The 17,053-nt window shown below is 42.3% G+C and overlaps 1 protein-coding gene across 5 annotated transcripts in view; it reads left to right on the plus strand.

Moving 5' to 3' along the window:
- Positions 1–17,053, plus strand: part of LOC119800336 (histone-lysine N-methyltransferase SETDB2-like) — a 65,726-nt gene that overhangs the window by 28,186 nt on the left and 20,487 nt on the right. For 3 of the 5 annotated variants that reach the window (XM_038310470.1, XM_038310469.1, XM_038310472.1), the window contains 3 exons: positions 2,279–2,616; positions 5,855–5,943; positions 7,207–7,614. In XM_038310470.1, coding sequence (XP_038166398.1) covers positions 2,279–2,616; positions 5,855–5,943; positions 7,207–7,324 — 545 coding nt within the window. In that variant the 3' untranslated portion in view covers positions 7,325–7,614. Of the gene's footprint in view, positions 1–2,278; positions 2,617–5,854; positions 5,944–7,206; positions 7,615–14,782; positions 14,847–17,053 lie in introns of those variants that run through there. The other 2 variants (XM_038310474.1, XM_038310473.1) reach the window with 2 other exon arrangements.

The raw sequence follows: 17,053 nt of genomic DNA on the forward strand, positions 1-17,053 counted from the left end.
TACTAATTATGGTTGGTAAAAGACGCTTTTTACATTTTTAAATAGTTGAAAAATCAGATGGTGCATAATATTTCATAACGCTTGAGAATTATATGAACTTGTAACACCAGTGTCTATAAATAACGTTTTGGTGGAATGTAGCTGCAGGCATTGATTTACATGTTTCTACTTTCCCTCTACATCAACATAATTGAAGAGTCACAACAGAGATTCTGTGACTAGCAAATCCTTGGTGATTAGTCCTCTGTTTACAGGAGTTTGTAGACTTCTGGTCTGGTTTCAGCAATGACCTACTGCATGGCAGGAGGGGTAGAGTGGATGACTCTCACTGTGTGGTCTGCAGGTGTTGTCTGGCTCTGGAAGCTCTAGCTAAAGCAGCCCACTTCACATCTTTCCCTTTGGTCTCCTAAAGATGCATTTCTCTAGCAGTTCTGCCCATACCACTGTATAGGATCCTCAGTATGATGCTAGCGAGGGTACAAACTCCCTCCACAGAGTACTGTCTTTTGGAGTTCAGCCTCTACATGACAAATGTTACAGCTTGGGCAGACCGGGGTTTGCAACTTTTATATTTTGATGAATCCCTCAGAAGAGAGATGGATGACAAATGCCCTGTTTTGGAGAGCAGGCCTGCCACTGCTGCCTCTTCTCCCACCTCATACCCTTAATCTGCAACCCCAACTCCCCAGGTAGTGTTACAGGGTAGATTGGTGGAGATATGGTTGTTCCTTACTGGGAAATTCTATTAAGAGCATTTTATATAATAGTTATTTTACCCTTTAATACACACGAGCCATAGTGAGTACAGTTGTTTTGGCTCTTTCCCCATTTTCATCAGTTGCTAAGTATATATAGCAGGTAGATCAAATAACAACACCATAGAGCTAGTAGAAACTATCAGAAATCTTTGACTAAAATAACAAGTACCGTAGGAGCAGCCTCCACATGATAATGACTTAAACCATGAGGTTTTATTTTTTAGTAAATAGAATTTCTTTCTAAAAATATTTTTAGTAGTTGCATGTATTTATGAGTTATTTCTTGATGCTGGGAACATTTAAAATTGCCCGCCATTGCTGTCTTATGTGCTATCCTGTCGCACTGCACCCATGCACTCACTAGCCACCTCATTCTGCCCTCCTCTTCCTCAGCTCCTTCCCAGGCTCCAGCAACCACTGTTCTGCTCCCAGCTTCTTTGACGTTAACTTTTTGCTGTTTTTGAGTCAGGGTCTCTCTGTGTAACAGCTCTGGCTAACCTAGAACTCACTCTGTAGACCAGGCCGGCCTCAGACTCACAGAGATCCGCCTGCCTCTGCCTCCTAAATTGTGGGATTAAAGGTGCGTGCCACCACCGCCCAGCTAGAAAAATACCTTCAAAGATTTTTACCTCCCCTTCCTTTAAAAACAATATTTGCCCATTTATTTGAGGGAAAGGAATGTTCACATATACATGCCACGGCATGCTGAGGTCAAAGGACAGCTTTTGAGAATCTGTTCTTTTCTTCTACCATATGGGGTGGCAGGGATTGAACTCAGGACTTCAGACTTGGCAGCAAGTACTTTTACCCTTTGTACCATATTGGCAGACTAAGATCAACTTTTTAACTAAAGTATAATTTGGGGGGAGGGCACTGAATTACATAGGCCTGAGTGGGTTGGTTTTTTCTTTTAAGTACATGAATTTAGTTATTCTGCCTGACATGTATTCATACTTTGGATGTTCACTAAGGGTTAGTTCCATTATTGATACAAAAACTAAGTTCGTCTCCTTTATTGGTTTATAATAGCACAATTTTTGACTGGTCTTAAAGGCACCAAACATCAGTGTGTGCAGGCAAACACAGATTTTTTTCTGGAGTTTCAGGAAAAGACTATGACGTGTTAATGGCCTCTCCACTCTCTTGTTGTGTGAGTCTAGAATATACTTAAATACAGATTCCAGAGTTAGTGAAAGGAAAGCCACTTTTACTGAATTTGATATTAAATACATTAATGAGGAAGCAACATGTAGATGCATGAAAGGCTGTGGTGCCACAGAAGGAAAACAGGCTTTAGAATCTGGGCACACTTGTGTATTGCTCTTGTTTTCTGTATGAGTCAGGGAAATCTTTTTAGTCCTTGAGACTCAGTGTTCTCATTTTAAAAGTCAGGTAATACTGCCTACCTTAATGCATGATAAGGATTATGCTATTTAAAGCAGCTGTCTTCTAACCTAATCTTAGCACTGTTACTCAGCCAAGTATATGCCCTGACAATTCTTCCTAACAATGTCTACTAGAGGATGTAAGTTCAAACCCAGTTGGCCACTCCGAAGACGGACAGCTGGTTGAATCAGACGTGATAGATATAACTAGAAGTCGAGAAGACACTGCACCAGAGGGCAGGTGGAAGCACATAGCCACACTGAATAATGAGAAAACTGAAAAGGTGCTTGAAGTTCCAGTAAAGTCCCGAGAAAAAGAATCTGCAGCTTCTCACACTCAGCTGGGCTTCTGCGATGAAAAGTTGCCAAATGAAAGGACGAAGACTCTGTCACCTTCCTTAATGAAGCTCAGTAAAGAGAATGTGTTCCTATTGGATGCTTCAAAAGAAGGAAATGTGGGTCGTTTCCTTAATGTGAGTATCAGGGTTAAGATTCCTATTTCTAAGCACTCCTTTCCTTAAAATTTATCAGGAAGATAGAATTAATAGATTCTAAAGACAGACCGAGCCAGTTTTCTCTTTATGTACCTCTGCATGCTACTTCTTAATACTGAAGTCCTGATGTTAATATGGGAATGACTATTTAGGGTTTTTTGAGGATCATACTAATTAATATAAATTGCTTGAAAGTGCTTACCATAAATAAACATTGGCATTAGAAAACTTAAGAAATGGGTGGGCATGGTGGCTCATGCCTATAATCCCAGCACTTTTCAGGCTGAGGCAGGAGGATTTCCTGTGTTTTAGACTAGCCTGGGCTACAGTGTGAGAACCTGTCTTTAAAACACAAAACAGAGCATAAAACCAAGGAAAAATAAATACATCAGTCAGTTTTCAGGGCTGGGAAGATGGCTCAGTCAGTAAAGTGCTTGCCAAGCAGGAGGACATGAGTTTGGATCCCAGCACCCACATAAAAACCTTGTGTGGCAACATGCATGCCTGTAACCCCAGCACTCTTGAGGGGTGGAGATAGAGGCTTGCTAGGTTGAGTTTCAGTGAGAGATGCTCTCTCAAAGGGTTATGCTGGAGCAGGATAGAGCTGCATCCTCTGGCTTTCTCACGCACATACACAGACATGTGTACTTGTATACACACGTACATACAACACCACGCACAGTACATCATATACAGAGACACACACACAAAACAGGCTTCATGGCATGCACTTGTAATCCTAGCACTTGGGAGAAGACAGGAAGATGCTGGGGCTTACTGGCTGGTCTAGCCAAACATCAAGCTCCAAGTTCAATGAGACCTTGTCTCAAAAAATAAGGTTACAAAAAAATTACTGTATGATGAAAAGGTAAGGTGACATCCGACATTGACTTCCAGCTTCCATAGACAGGTATACATATATGCATGTCTTCACACACATGGGCATAAAACACACAGTTTTCAAATTCAGTTGTCCAAGTTGCACAAAAAGTTGAATAGGAAATAATCACTGAAACTAAGTGAGGGACACATTCAAGGGTATTGGAGAGACTTGGTGTCTATGAGTCTTGTGATGTCAATAATAGATGTCACTATTGAGAAGACAGTGGGCAGCTAAGAACTGGGGTGATGGTATAGAGAGCACTGCCATGTTACAAACCTTGGAAAGGGGTTACACGGCTGTGTTGAGAAATCGATTGTTTATACATGTCTATTCTTCAGAGGTGCTGGTTTGGATTAGGATATATGAACTATATTGTGTGTACTCTCTATGTTAAAACTCTGTCTTGCTCATTTTCAAGTCCTTTTCATGTATGTATGTATGTATATATGTTTTATGTTTTTCAGGACTGGGTTTCTCTTCTATGTAGCCCTGGCTGTCCTGGAACTTACTTGTAGACCAGGCTGGTTTCAAACTCAGATATCTACCTCCTCTGCTTCCCAGTGCTGGAATTAAAGAACGATGCACCACCACTGCCCAGCCAAGGCCTTCTCTTGAAAAGTAGTATGCTGCCAATTTCCCTGATCCCATTTTATGGCTCTTGTTTCTTCCACCCCCACTTTGCAAATGCAAGTAAATGCATATGTGTTGTCCTTTTCTATATAGCTTTTTCACTTTGTGAGTGTGTATGAGTGCACGGATGGTGGCTTCCATGCACTTGTGTGTCTGTGTGTTTGGGAGACACAACTCAATTGTATTATTCCTGCAGTGCCTTTCACCTTGGTTTTTTAAAAATATTTATTTATTTATCATGTATACAATATTCTGTCTGCGTGCATGCCTGAAGAGGGCACCAGATCTCATTACAGATGGTTGTGAGTCACCATGTGGTTGCTAGGAATTGAACTCAAGACTTTTGGAAGAGCAAGCAATGCTCTTAACTGCTGAACCATTTCTCCAACCCCCTCACCTTGGTTTTTTAAAACAAGAGTACTTATAATAATGGTCTGCAGCTTACCAGTCAGGCTGGGCTGTCTGGCAGCAAGCCCCAGGGATCCTCCTTTCTCTACCTCCTGAACCCTGATATCACAAGCATGTACCGCCACACCTGGCTTTTTCACATGGGGTCTAGGGATTGAGCTCAAGTCTACTTAGTCCATTATTAATTGAGCTCTTTCTCTGTTTTCTGAGACAGAGTTTCTCTGTATAGTCCTGGCTGTTCTGGAACTCACTTTGTATACCAGACTGGCCTCGAACTCAGAGAGATCTGCCTGCCTCTGCTTCCCTCTGCCTCCCTCATGCTGAGATTAAAAATGTGTACCACCACTGCCCAGCTTGATCTACCTCTTATATTTGCTTTTTGAGTGAACAATACTATCCTGAAGATCAATATGTATCAGTACACAGGAGCTTCTGGTACTTTCTTTTTTACATTTATTTATTTTGCATATAGGGTGGGGATATGTGCATGCCACATGCATATGTAGAAGTTAGGGAACAAACTAGAGTGTTGGTTCTCCACTTTTTATCATGTAAGTTCCAGGAATCAAACTTAGGTTATCAGGCTAATTATTGGCAAATGCGTTTACTCACTGGACCATCTCACTGGCCCCGATTCTTCTTGTTAGCATGTTTCTCCCTTTATGCTGCGTAGAATGCCATTGTGTCAATTTTAACTAGCTCCTTGCAGGCAGCTTTTATTTCCAAATGTTTCCTGTTTAAAAACTGTTCATTGGAGCTGGAGACATGGCTCAGTGGTTAAGAGCATTGCCTGCTCTTCCAAAGGTCCTGAGTTCAATTCCTGGCAACCACATGGTGGCTCACAAACATCTGTAAATGAGGTCTGCTGCCCTCTTCTGGCCTGCAGGCATACACACAGACAGAATATTGTATGCATAATAAATAAATAAATATTTAAAAAATGTTCTAATAAAAACTGTTCATTAACAATCTTACATGTAGATATCTATGCAGAAGGCTCTGTACAATACATTTTTTCATATAGTGTTGTTGAGTTGAAATATAAATATATTTATAATATTAAGTACTGAGAAACAGTCCCCATTTAGGGGGTTCTGTCTTATATTTCAGTAGATAACTGGCTTTACTGAATGGGTTCCTGCTATAACTACACTGTTAAAAGCTGTGGTAGATTATATATTACTTAAAATGAGAAAGACGAAATCAGTGAGATATGTAGGGTTTTACATATTTTAAATAACTAAGTTCTAAATTTTATGTTCTGTCTAACCTTTAATTCATTTTTTTTTTTAACAGCATAGTTGTTCCCCGAATCTCTGTGTACAGAATGTTTTTGTAGAAACACATGACAGGAATTTTCCATTGGTTGCCTTCTTTACCAACAGGTTTGCAATTGTTTTGTTTATACAATTATTGCTGCAGCTATGACTTTTTAAAATAGTAGATATGAGAAAAGAATGAAAAGATGAAATATAGCCCCAAATATCTGATATCATAAAATACCCAGTTATCCTAAACTATTAACTATTCAGTAAAAATTTGAACAGTTGGAATTTCTATTCTTATTCTCACTTAGAATTTGGTTTGTTTGGTTGGTTGGTTTTTGTTTGTTCTTCAAGACAGGGTTTCTCTGTGTAGCCCTGGCTGCCCTGGAACTAGCTCTTGTGGACCAGGCTAACCTCAAATTCACAGTTCTGCCTGCTTCTGCCTCCTGAGTGCTGGGATTAAAGGCTTGTGCCACCACTGCCCAGCTTAGAGTTAATTCTTAAGGGGCTGAGGACATCAGATTGCATAGTTCAGCTCAGGAGAACATGAGGAAGATTGGTTTATCCTTTTTGTTTTGATCAACAGAGTTCCCATTTTTACTGTGCATACTCAGAATATAGTAATAGAACAAACTTCCTTATGTAGTTTTATAATTTGACTTACTACTAAATATAAACATTTTCTTTTACAACAGTTAATAAAATTGTATATTTTGGAGAAAACCTTCAGTAATTTTGCAGAAGGTAGACGGGTCCTGAAGGACCCCAGGATGCAGATCCCTCCATTCAGACAGCAAGGCTTATTTAACAATTTACTGCAGGTTCCTCCTGGTTCTGGGTGCACTCATTTCTGACTGCCAGGTCTCCCAGAGATGGAATAACCAGCTCACAGCCCAACGCCGCAGTGAGTCCCAAAACCACACTGAATGAGAAGTACAGTCTTCCACGGGTCTTAAAAATGTAGGAGAAAAATACAAGAAGAAATATTGAGAAAAAATAGCAAATGGCTTTAATTCACAAAATCATTGTCAAAACACCCAAAGGAAAACATTAGTATCCTGAAGTAAAAATAGCAATTGAGAAAGAAAGCTGTCCCACATGAGAAATATGCCTGTTTCCTATATCTTCTTTAAAGTCTGAATTGCTCCATTTGCTTGTGTGCCACAGCCTTTGTTTGCAAAACACCATTCCTCATAGGTATACTTCGTTACATAGGATTTTGGGAGGCTTGAAATAAAGTCAAATGATTAGATGATGTGGAAAGAATAGAACAACTTGAGGATGGTTAATTTTGTGAATATGAAAATGGGCAAATTCAAGGTTGATTCATGTGGAAGAATTATTTAGGGTGATTTATGATTCTTTTTTATTTCTACTTTCTAGGTATGTGAAAGCAAGAACAGAACTGACATGGGATTATGGTTATGAAGCTGGGACCGTGCCTGAAAAGGAAATCCTCTGCCAGTGTGGGGTTAATAAGTGTCGGAAAAGAATAATATAACCTTGTCTTGACTGTCTCTCGTCAAGCTAGAACTACATCAGTTGTCAGTGAAATCATGGTTAATCCTTTGGTTTCACTTGCTCAGGGTATTCATGTTTTATATCTAATTTTGTATAACTTAGGTCAAAACAAAATAAGGACACTCTGATATGCATCAAGTATCACTTGTTATTGTTACTTAACTTGAGTAGAATGTAAATAATATTTTATGTACATACCATTGTATAATTTATAATTTTCTAGTTTATATATTTAGACAAAAATTACAATAGAATTTGTTTGTTTCTAAATTGTTTTTGTGATTTGTTTTGATTTTTGAGGCAAGGTTTCTCTGTAGCTTTGGTTGTGCTGGAAATCTCTCTGTAGACCAGGCTGGCCTCAAACTCACAGAGATCTGCCTGTCTCTGCCTTCCAAATGCTGGGATTAAAGGCGTGTGCCACTACCACGCAGCGTGCGTGCGTGCGTGCGTGCGTGCGTGCGTGTGCGTGTGCGTGTGCGTGTGTGTGTGTGTGTGTATGTTGCCCCAAAGGACAAATTTTTACATCTTTAATCTACAAAGTTGATGTTAAATTCCTGACAGTTCACTGACCATTATGAACTACACATGAGGGGCAAGAGTGAAGAACGCGTAGGCACTAACTATGTGCACATTAAAATTGAAAGTATTGTTCCTTGTTGAGAATTGAACGCGTGGCCTTCTGCATGCTAGGCAGTCATTCTACCAAAAGCTACATCTTCAGCCCTCCAAAGTTATTTATTACTTCATTGTCCCATTAGCCACTCCAGTAGGAAGTCGTTCTGAAACTTCCTTTCCAGTTCCTCTGAGCAGAGAAACCTGGAAGAACATTCATGTTTTTTTCTACACAGATAGAGCTACCAGTAAAGGAATCTTGAAGCTAGTGAAAGTTGTGTTATGTAGAATGAAAGGAATCACATTACAAAGAGAAACAGCAGTTGGTGCTGCAGGCAGGTGAGTGTTCACAGTAAGTTACTAAAATGAAGTGAGGAGACCTGATTGTTACGGGAAATTGCTTGTCCAAAGGGGACTGTGGCGAAACAGCCTGCTTCCTTGAGGGCTTAGGAGTCCATTTGACTTTCAGAAGAAGATGTTTTCTCAATGTCATCCTCTTAGAGAAAGTTTTTCAGAAAGCCTGAGTACATTACCTGGTATTGGTCACTGCCAGCACGCTCCACTTGACAGCCTAGACTTATCCTTTCCCTTGTTTTTCCCCCCAAATGGGTGAAACAGTCACTTTTGAAAGTGAAGAATGAGAAGTAAGTGTTTTGAGACGACACTCTCTCGGAACGTCTGTGTTAGAGTTTCTGGGTGTTTTGGCAGGGTGTAGGATTCGTACCCACTTGACGTGTGTGGTATTACCTTTGCCCTGCTGCACTGTCTCCAGACAAGTCTGTTTTCATCCCTTCTGTCGGGTGCTTGTTGGTTTTCAGCCTGAAAACTTTGTCTTCCATAATAAAATCTTAAACAATTTAAGGATTTCTCTTCTTTGGGATTAGTTAGCAAAATGTTAGAATTACAAATTGGCTTTCCAATTTTTTTAATGTAACTTTTTTATTAATTCTTTGAGAATTTCATACAACATACTTTGGTCATACTCACCTCCGTCCATCCGCTATTTTCCCACTCCCTCTCAACTTTACGTTTTCTTTTTTCTTTTTATTTTTTTAAGTAACCCAACTCCAATTTACGCTCTCCATATATTCTTGTGGCCACCAGGTGCCACACTCTTAAAACTCACTCTCCTTTCCCCAAAAGCCATCAACTGTGACTATCTCCTCAGGGTTGGGGCTCATGAGCCCCACCTCATGCTAGAAGTCTGGTGGTAGTGGGTTTGCTCTTTTGCAGGCAGCCGCAGCAGAGAGCGTGTCGTGTCCAGAAGACTTCTTCAGTTCATTCCTATCATTCTGCCCCTTCAGTAACAGCCCGGGCCAGCTTTCTGACCTTTATAATAAAGTTATATCATTCCCCCATTCCCTCTTCTCTTCCAGTACTTCCCATGTACCACCCTACCCCTTGCTGTCAAATTCATGGTCTTTTTCTTTTGTTACATTTGTGTGTGTATGTTTATTTAGGAATTTGTATATATTCATATATATATTATAATACATGTTCCTAAATAAATAAATGCGTCCTGCTCAGCCTGTATAATGTTACTTGTATGTACCTGTTTTCAAGGATGGTATTGGATGACCCAATTGATGTGGTTTTCCCTAGGGAAAATTATTTCTTCTGCTTTCAGCATTCCTTAGTAACCTGCAGTTCTTTGTCTAGGGCTGAGACCTTCTGGGCTTTTCCCTTTCCGTGCTGGCGTGTCTTGGTGTTGTCCTTGTTCAGCTTGTGTTTAGGCAGCCATGTGAGACTGGTGTGTGTGGGTGTGTGTGGGTGTGTGTGTGCCAGGTACCTGTGTATGTGTGTGTTGTATGGGTGTCCCTCATAAAGGGCTTTATTCTATATTTACTGAATAGCACAGAAAGGAACATATGAGCAAAGGGATAAAATACTTTTCAGAAACCTATAAAAGAGTTTTACAAAGGATTGAGTTATTGGCCTCAATTGATCCCTACAAGAAGCAGCACTATAAATACTGTTTATCAGCCAATCTCCAAAAATGCATGCCTTTAGCCTTTAAGATAGCTGGTTGCTGCCCTCTTCCAAAAGCTTGCATAGAAACTTCTGGTACCATGGAAGTTAGTCTTTAGGGAGGAGGTTCTCAAGTCAGACCTAAGTTGGGTCCTCTGGGACCTATGTCTGAAATGCATAGTGTCTTCAGCAATAGGGATTTAACCTCTCATCTCAGAGCAACCGAGGGCAATAGCAATAGCCTGTGTGTTTTGGGAGTCTCTTGGACAACCCTGGCCAACAAATTAAAAGGGCTTCCCATGTGTGGTGTTGGGGGTCTTGCTAGATTAATAGTCTATGGCACTTGAGGGAAACACTGCCAGCCCAAATGGGGAAATTTCATTTAAAACTTACATGTGTGCACAGACTGAAGTGTATTATAGTTGTTTTCACTAGATACGTTACGATTCTTAGGACTTGTGCAGACTTCCTTACTGTTATTTTAAGGTCTTCCCCTCTCTCCTGTATTTATGCCCCCTGCCCCCACACACTTTCTGATTTCTTACCTTTTTATTTGTAGCTTTGTCTTCCTCCTCTGTTTTATAGGTACCCAGTCTTCAAACTATCTGTTGCATTGTGTTTTTTCTAGTCTGTTAATTTTATTTCTATTGGTTTATGTAAATATGGTCATTGTGTGTTCCACTTTATCAATCTCCATCCCGTCCCCTTGAGACAGTCTGCACTGAACCTGGCTTGCCATTTTATCCAGACTGGGTGGCCAGAAAGCTCAGCATTCTCTGTTGCACATTCCACCCCTGACTTTTATTATGGAGTGCTGAGGAGTGGAGAACTCAGTTCCTTGTGTTTACATGTGTGTACAGCCAGCACTCTAACTGCCCATCCATCTTTCCATCCCCTGTGAATTTTGTTTTGTTTTGTTTTTTTATTTTTTGGATTTTCGAGACTGGGTTTCTCTGTAGCTTTTAGTGCCTATCCTGGAACTAGCTCTTGTAGACAGGCTGGCCTCGAACTCACAGAGATCCACCTGCCTCTGCCTCCCGAATGCTGAGATTAAAGGCATGCGCCAACACTGCCCGGCATGAGTTTTGTTTCTAAGAGCTTTCTCGTCTTCTTTGAGAATTCTTTGTTTGGCCTTAGAGCCATAGAAATTGTCCTGTCTCTGTCTCCCAAGTACTGCGGTTAAAGGTGTGTGCCCCCATACCCAGGGAGAATCCTTTAAAGAATCTTGTTTTAGTCCATAGCTGTAATAGTTACGTCTTTTAAGATATTATTTATGGGCCAAAGTGATGGCTCAGCGGTAAAGGCACATGCTGCCATGCCCAACAACCTGACTTCAGTCCCTGGTGGTATAATTATGTTGGTCTGCCCTGTCACCTGGGTACCCTGTCCCTTTAAGAGACAAGTTCTGCCCACTCCTAGTACCCCCTTCCAGCCAAAGCAAGCTGGTCTCCATTCTGTCTTCCTCTTTCTCTGTCCCTTCTTCTGAAGAGACAGCCTCTGCCTCCCTCCTTTCCCCTCCTCTTTCCTCTCTCTGTCCCTCCATCTCTCTCTTTCTCTCTCTCTCCTCCATAATCCTCCCCTACCCTTACACCCTCTCAATATCTCCTTACCCAAGCTCTTTTCCAAACATGACATGTCTGTCTGTCCCTTACCTGCCACCTGCCGCATGGTCCCCTGCAACAGCAGGGGAACCTTCCAGGGTCACTCGTGCTGTAAGCCTTTCACCTGGGACCCACATGATAGGAGAGAATTACTGTAATCCGAAGTGACTCTGACTGCCGTGTGTATGCCATAGCACACATGTGCACACAATGAAATGCGCACTAATAAAAATAAACTATTTAAATGTGTATGTACCTGCATATACAAACATTCATGTGGATATGTTCCTTTAAGGCCTCTGTTTTTTTCTGTAAAGTTTCTGCACCTTAACAAGCCTCTCCGCCGATGCAGGAATCTGAATCAGACCAAATCAAACCAAATTAGAAAAAGACCAGGTTTAATAGATACCCTGCAGAGGGGAGACTGGAAAGGAAGACTGGAAAACCGCGTGTTTATTCTCTGGAGGACGGTTTAAATACCCTTTGGGAGTGGTCTTGAGTATTCTGGAGAGAGATCATTGTTTGGAGGGCTTTCTCCAGGGCAGAGTCTGGACTGAGGCAACTTCCAGGGGAGAGGGGATTTGGGGTGGAACTTTTGTCTGCACATTCCAGACTCTTTGCATATATGGCTGCCAAGGACTGGGTTGAGATTTTCACCCAAACATTCTAGATTCTTTGGATATATGTATGCCAAGGGCTGAGGTATTCAATCTGAACACGCCCCAATCTTACTATTGTCTTCATCTGTGAAGTTAGAGGCTTTCCTCGGAATTACAGATCTTGCTCCTTAGGTTTTCTGAGACAGGATTTCTCTGTGTAACTCTGGCTGTCTGGTATTCGCTCTCTCTATATATACCAGGCTGGCCTTGAAGCCTCCGCCTGCCTCTGTCTCCCAAGCGCTGGGATTAGAGGCGTGCACCACCACTGCCCGGCCTGCTCATTTATTCTTTCTGAAGACTGTGAGGAAGGACTTTTCTTGTACCCATCCTGTGCTAGGACCTTTCATTTTGCCCAAGCTGTCCAAGTTGCCTTGTTTAGTTGCCCTCTCTTCTGCCAGGCTGTCTGCACTTTGTCCTCTTAGTGCAACCTCCCCGAAGTTTATCTTTAAGTCCCCAGCAAAGCCCTGAGCTTTTCAAATTATATTTTTCTCTATGTTAGTACCTACGTGGATACTTCTGTTTGTCACATGACTGAAAAGTCTGGATTTGCATGGTGCTTTGTGCCACATTGATGTTAAGTAAAGATTCCTTACTGGCAACTCCATCTAGGAGTCTTAATTTTGTTTCTTTTAAAGATACTACTGCATAGGCCAAAGGGTGTGGTAGAATCTTCAGAAATACAGATCAGTTGTTTCTTAAGCTAAAAACAGGAAGAGTAGGGGTTCCCGGTGTGTTTTCTTTGTTTATTATTATTTTAAAAAAAAAAACTTTTTGAGGACTATTTGGGGTTGTCAACTTGACACACCTGGGAAGAGGGAACTTCAAGGATTTGCCTCCATCGGACTGGAGGGACATTTTCCTGACTGCTAGTTGATGGAGGAGGGCCCCAGGCCACTGTGGCAGCACCACCACTGGGCAGGTGGTTGTGCGTTGTACTACAAAGCAGGTTAGAGAGCCAAGGGAGGCAAGCCAGAAAGCGTGGCTGCTCCTGCCTTCTTCCTTGTCTTCCCTGGATGACGACTAAACTGTTGGTCAAAAACGCCCTTTCTTCCCCTAAGTTATCTTGGGCCACGGTGTTCATTACATCAACAGAAACCAAATGCTACAAGCTGCAGCATTACACAGGAATTGCTCAGTCATCTTTTCATGAGCGACTCATCAGAAAAAAAGCTAAACCAAAAAGCAAGGCTTTTTAGCATTATTGCTTTGTGAATAAAGTGGCTGTCCTTTGCTATAGATTTTTGCTGTAGCTGACTTCCCTCCTGTTACATATTTGGGAATTAATTCCCTAGTTCAGAACAGTTTCCTACTGCCAGACCTCATTCCTCTCTCTCCTAGGTAAGTGTAGAGATCTGCCTTCCTGAAATTATCTTTATCAGTAGGCATTTGGTCAATGCTTAGGGTCCAGGCATAGAGCATCCCATCTAAGATATTCACAGATCTCAAAGAACATAGAATTACTGCCTGCCCAAGCTGCTGCTCTGGTTTACCTCACTCACAAGATTCTTAACTCCTTATGCTCACTTTCGCCTCAGTTTACTGGTAATTTTAGTTCAGGACTCTCAAAGACAGCAGAAGAGATAACTAACTGCAACCCAGAGAAAGACCCACAACACCCACGATCAGAGCAGTTGATAACATCATACCCCAGAACTGATAATTTAGAGGCCTGGGTCTCTTCTTTCCTTAGAGCCGTAAGTCTAACTCCAGACTTAGACCCATAGACTCTATAGCATCTGGTGTATGTGCTAATCTGATCAAGAGCCTTTTATGTAGGTTGCTTGTTTACCTGATTCTATGTATGCTTGGAAAAGAAAAAAGTGGTGCGCTGATTTAAAATACAATCTGTGCCCTATTCATAATCTTACTGAAAATAAACATTTTAGCTCTTTATCTACCACCAAATAATGCAGCGTAGTGCACTAACCTTACCTTTAAGAATCCCCTGATGATTTAATTCCTTTCTTAACTAACTTTCTCCATTAAGTTCGCTGGATGTCTCCTAGCCACTCACATGCATCTCTCTCTCTCTCTCTCTCTCTCTCTCTCTCTCTCTCTCTCTCTCTCTCTCTCTCTCTCTCTGTCTCTGTCTGTCTGTCTCTCTCTCTCTCTCTCTCTTTCTGTGTGTGTGTGGGGGAGGGGTAGAACCCTTATCTGATTTTCTATGGGTCCCTGGAACCTGCTAGGGCTGGGGAATTGTTGGTTTTAAAAATATATATGATTGGGAATGTTTGTAACAGGTAGAACAACGCAGAACAAAGAGCAAGGGAGAATTGATAGAAATGAGAAAGAAGAATAAAGAAACATGGACAGATGATTCCTGTTTTGAGTAGATTTCTTACCCCTCAGATCTTTACCCCTCCCCCTTTAGCTATTCATGGCAGCGTCTTTAATTGAACCCGAAGCTTTAAAGGCTAGAACTTTAAGGCTCCCCTTACCAAAGGAGAACACCATAAAAAAAGGAGGAAAAAAACACTATTCAGAGCTGAAGATCTGCCAGCAAACAGCCCCGGTTTGCACCTCCTCCCAGCATCCTGCTTGCTCTCACCACTCAAACTTAGAGAAACGAAAGTAGAAATTAACTCTCAGTGGCACTTCCTGGAGCACAGCTGCATAGCCATGGCCCAAGAGAACCTACAGGCTGGTGGCCCAGTCCCTGCTGGTGAGTACCAGGCGGTGGCCAGCAGGAAGGGGCCACTCTCCACTCTCCACTCCTCCCTCCCTTTCCCCAGTCCTGGGAGCCTTAATTACCATGGAGACAGCTAGGTGTGGCCAAGGGCACAGCTGGGCGTACAGCCGCTGGGAAAGCTATAGGCACTGGGGACCTCAGGAAGCTGAAACCTGTAGGCTGGCTGGTTCCATCCTCTCGGGTCCTTGCTTCACAGGTTCGGAAGCTCTGCACTTTAAAGTTAGTATGCAAGACGTGCTGTTGGGAAGGGAGGGTAAACTTTTTATGGGGGAATGCTAGAAACCTGGACAGGAGAAACAGTTTGGCACAACTGGGGAATACCGAGGGACAGCTTGTGGGGGTTGCAAGTAGCCATCAGTTTCTGAGAACCCTGAGGTGTGCAGGTTGATGTTTCAGGTCTACCCATAGTGACAATCTCCTTGTGATGGTATGATCTTCACTTGAGGGCATGGTATTGTCAGTTTTGTGATACAAAGATTCCCGGAATCGTGTTAGACATGAACTGAGAAATGTAAAGGAAGGGCTCTTCCGGGACAGGAAACAGAAACAAACGCTGGTGTTGACAGGCTATTACAGCTCCCCTTGTGTCTCCAGTAGAAATCTGACACAAAGACTAAAGCAGAAAAAACAGATCCAGTAGGGAGGCACTGATATCAAGCCTTCTCAGTCCCCTCCCTCACTCGCCAGTGCCTGCAGTGATCCCTGGCCCAAGTGAAGTCCGTATTTTCAGCAAAAGCAGCCTTCCGTCCCTGAAACTTAACCCATCATCCTGACTCACTCGGTAGATGTCTACAGCTAAGCTTTTAGGGGACTGAGCCATTCTAGCTGGTAACCATCCCCCACTAACATTTTTTTTAAGATTTATTTTATATCTATGAATGCCTTGCCTGAATATGTCTGTACCACATGTGGATTTGATGCCTCTGTTGTTTAGAAGAAGGAGGCATAGGGATTCCCCCTGGAAACTGGAGTTAGAGATGGTTATGAGTCATCACGTAGGGGCAGGGAATCGAGTCTGGGTACTGTACAGGAGCATCAAGGGCTCTTGTGTGCTGAGCCAGCACTCTAGTGGCTGATAAGTAAGTGTGCATGTACATATTTATGTATTTGTGTGTGGAGACCCCGGAGCTGGAAGTATTTGTAAGCTTCCCCAACATGAGTGCTGGGAACTAAACTTGGATCCTTCAGAATAGCAAGCACTCTCTCTCTCCAGCCCCCATCCGACTTTTTCAGGTCAAGGGTCAGTCATAGGTAGAAAACTTGAAAAGTTGATCCAGGCAGAGAGGATGGCACAAATAAGGGTACCAATCTCCAAAATACATGGCAACCACTAGCCAAATACCCACGTGGTACACATTTCCTTTAGCTAATCTGTGTGTGGTCTGTAGGGTGAGGGGCAGGAGAGGAGGCTCCAGGCCACTTCCCATACTCTGTGTCTGCACACCCAGAATGGATTTGTCCCCAAAAGAACTAGGGTTCTGAATTTTTAAGTTTGAAAGTGGGCTGGAGAGATGGCAATGGAGGTAAGAGCACTGGCTGATCTTGCAGAGGACCCTGGTTTGACTCTCAGCACCCACACATTGGCTCACAACAACTCCAATTCCAGGGGATCCTATGCCCTCTTCTAAGCCTCCATAGACACCAGGCTTTCATGCGGTGCATACATACAGGCAAAACACTCACACATGCAATTTTTAATAAAAAATTAGGTACGATATTAGTGGGAGGTCAGGGAACAAAATAGAAGCTACAGGACCAGAAACAACCATGGCTAACTATTATGAATATGAGTTATATGTTCACCTTGTACTTTAAAATAAACTTCATATTAATATTATGAAAACGAGAGTTAACTATTTTCTAAATATATCCCCCTTACCTAAGATTAGAAATCATAAAACAGCTTACAGTGTTCTATCTGCAGGCCAGAAGAGGGGACCAGATAGAATTAGATGGTTGTGAGCCACCAGGTGGTTGCTGGGAATTGAACTCAGGACCTCCGGAAGAACAGCCAGTGCTCTTAACCTCTGAGCCATCTCTCCAGCCCCATAAAATAGTTTTAAATTTATTACATAAAGCCTATAGACTATTGCTCTCCTCTCTCCCTTCTCCACACCAAGACAGGATTTCTCTGTGTAGCCTTGTCCACTCTGGAACTCACTCTGCAGACCAGGCTAGCC

Source organism: Arvicola amphibius, chromosome 13 (assembly GCF_903992535.2).
Source record: "Arvicola amphibius chromosome 13, mArvAmp1.2, whole genome shotgun sequence".
Lineage (NCBI taxonomy): Eukaryota > Metazoa > Chordata > Mammalia > Rodentia > Cricetidae > Arvicola > Arvicola amphibius.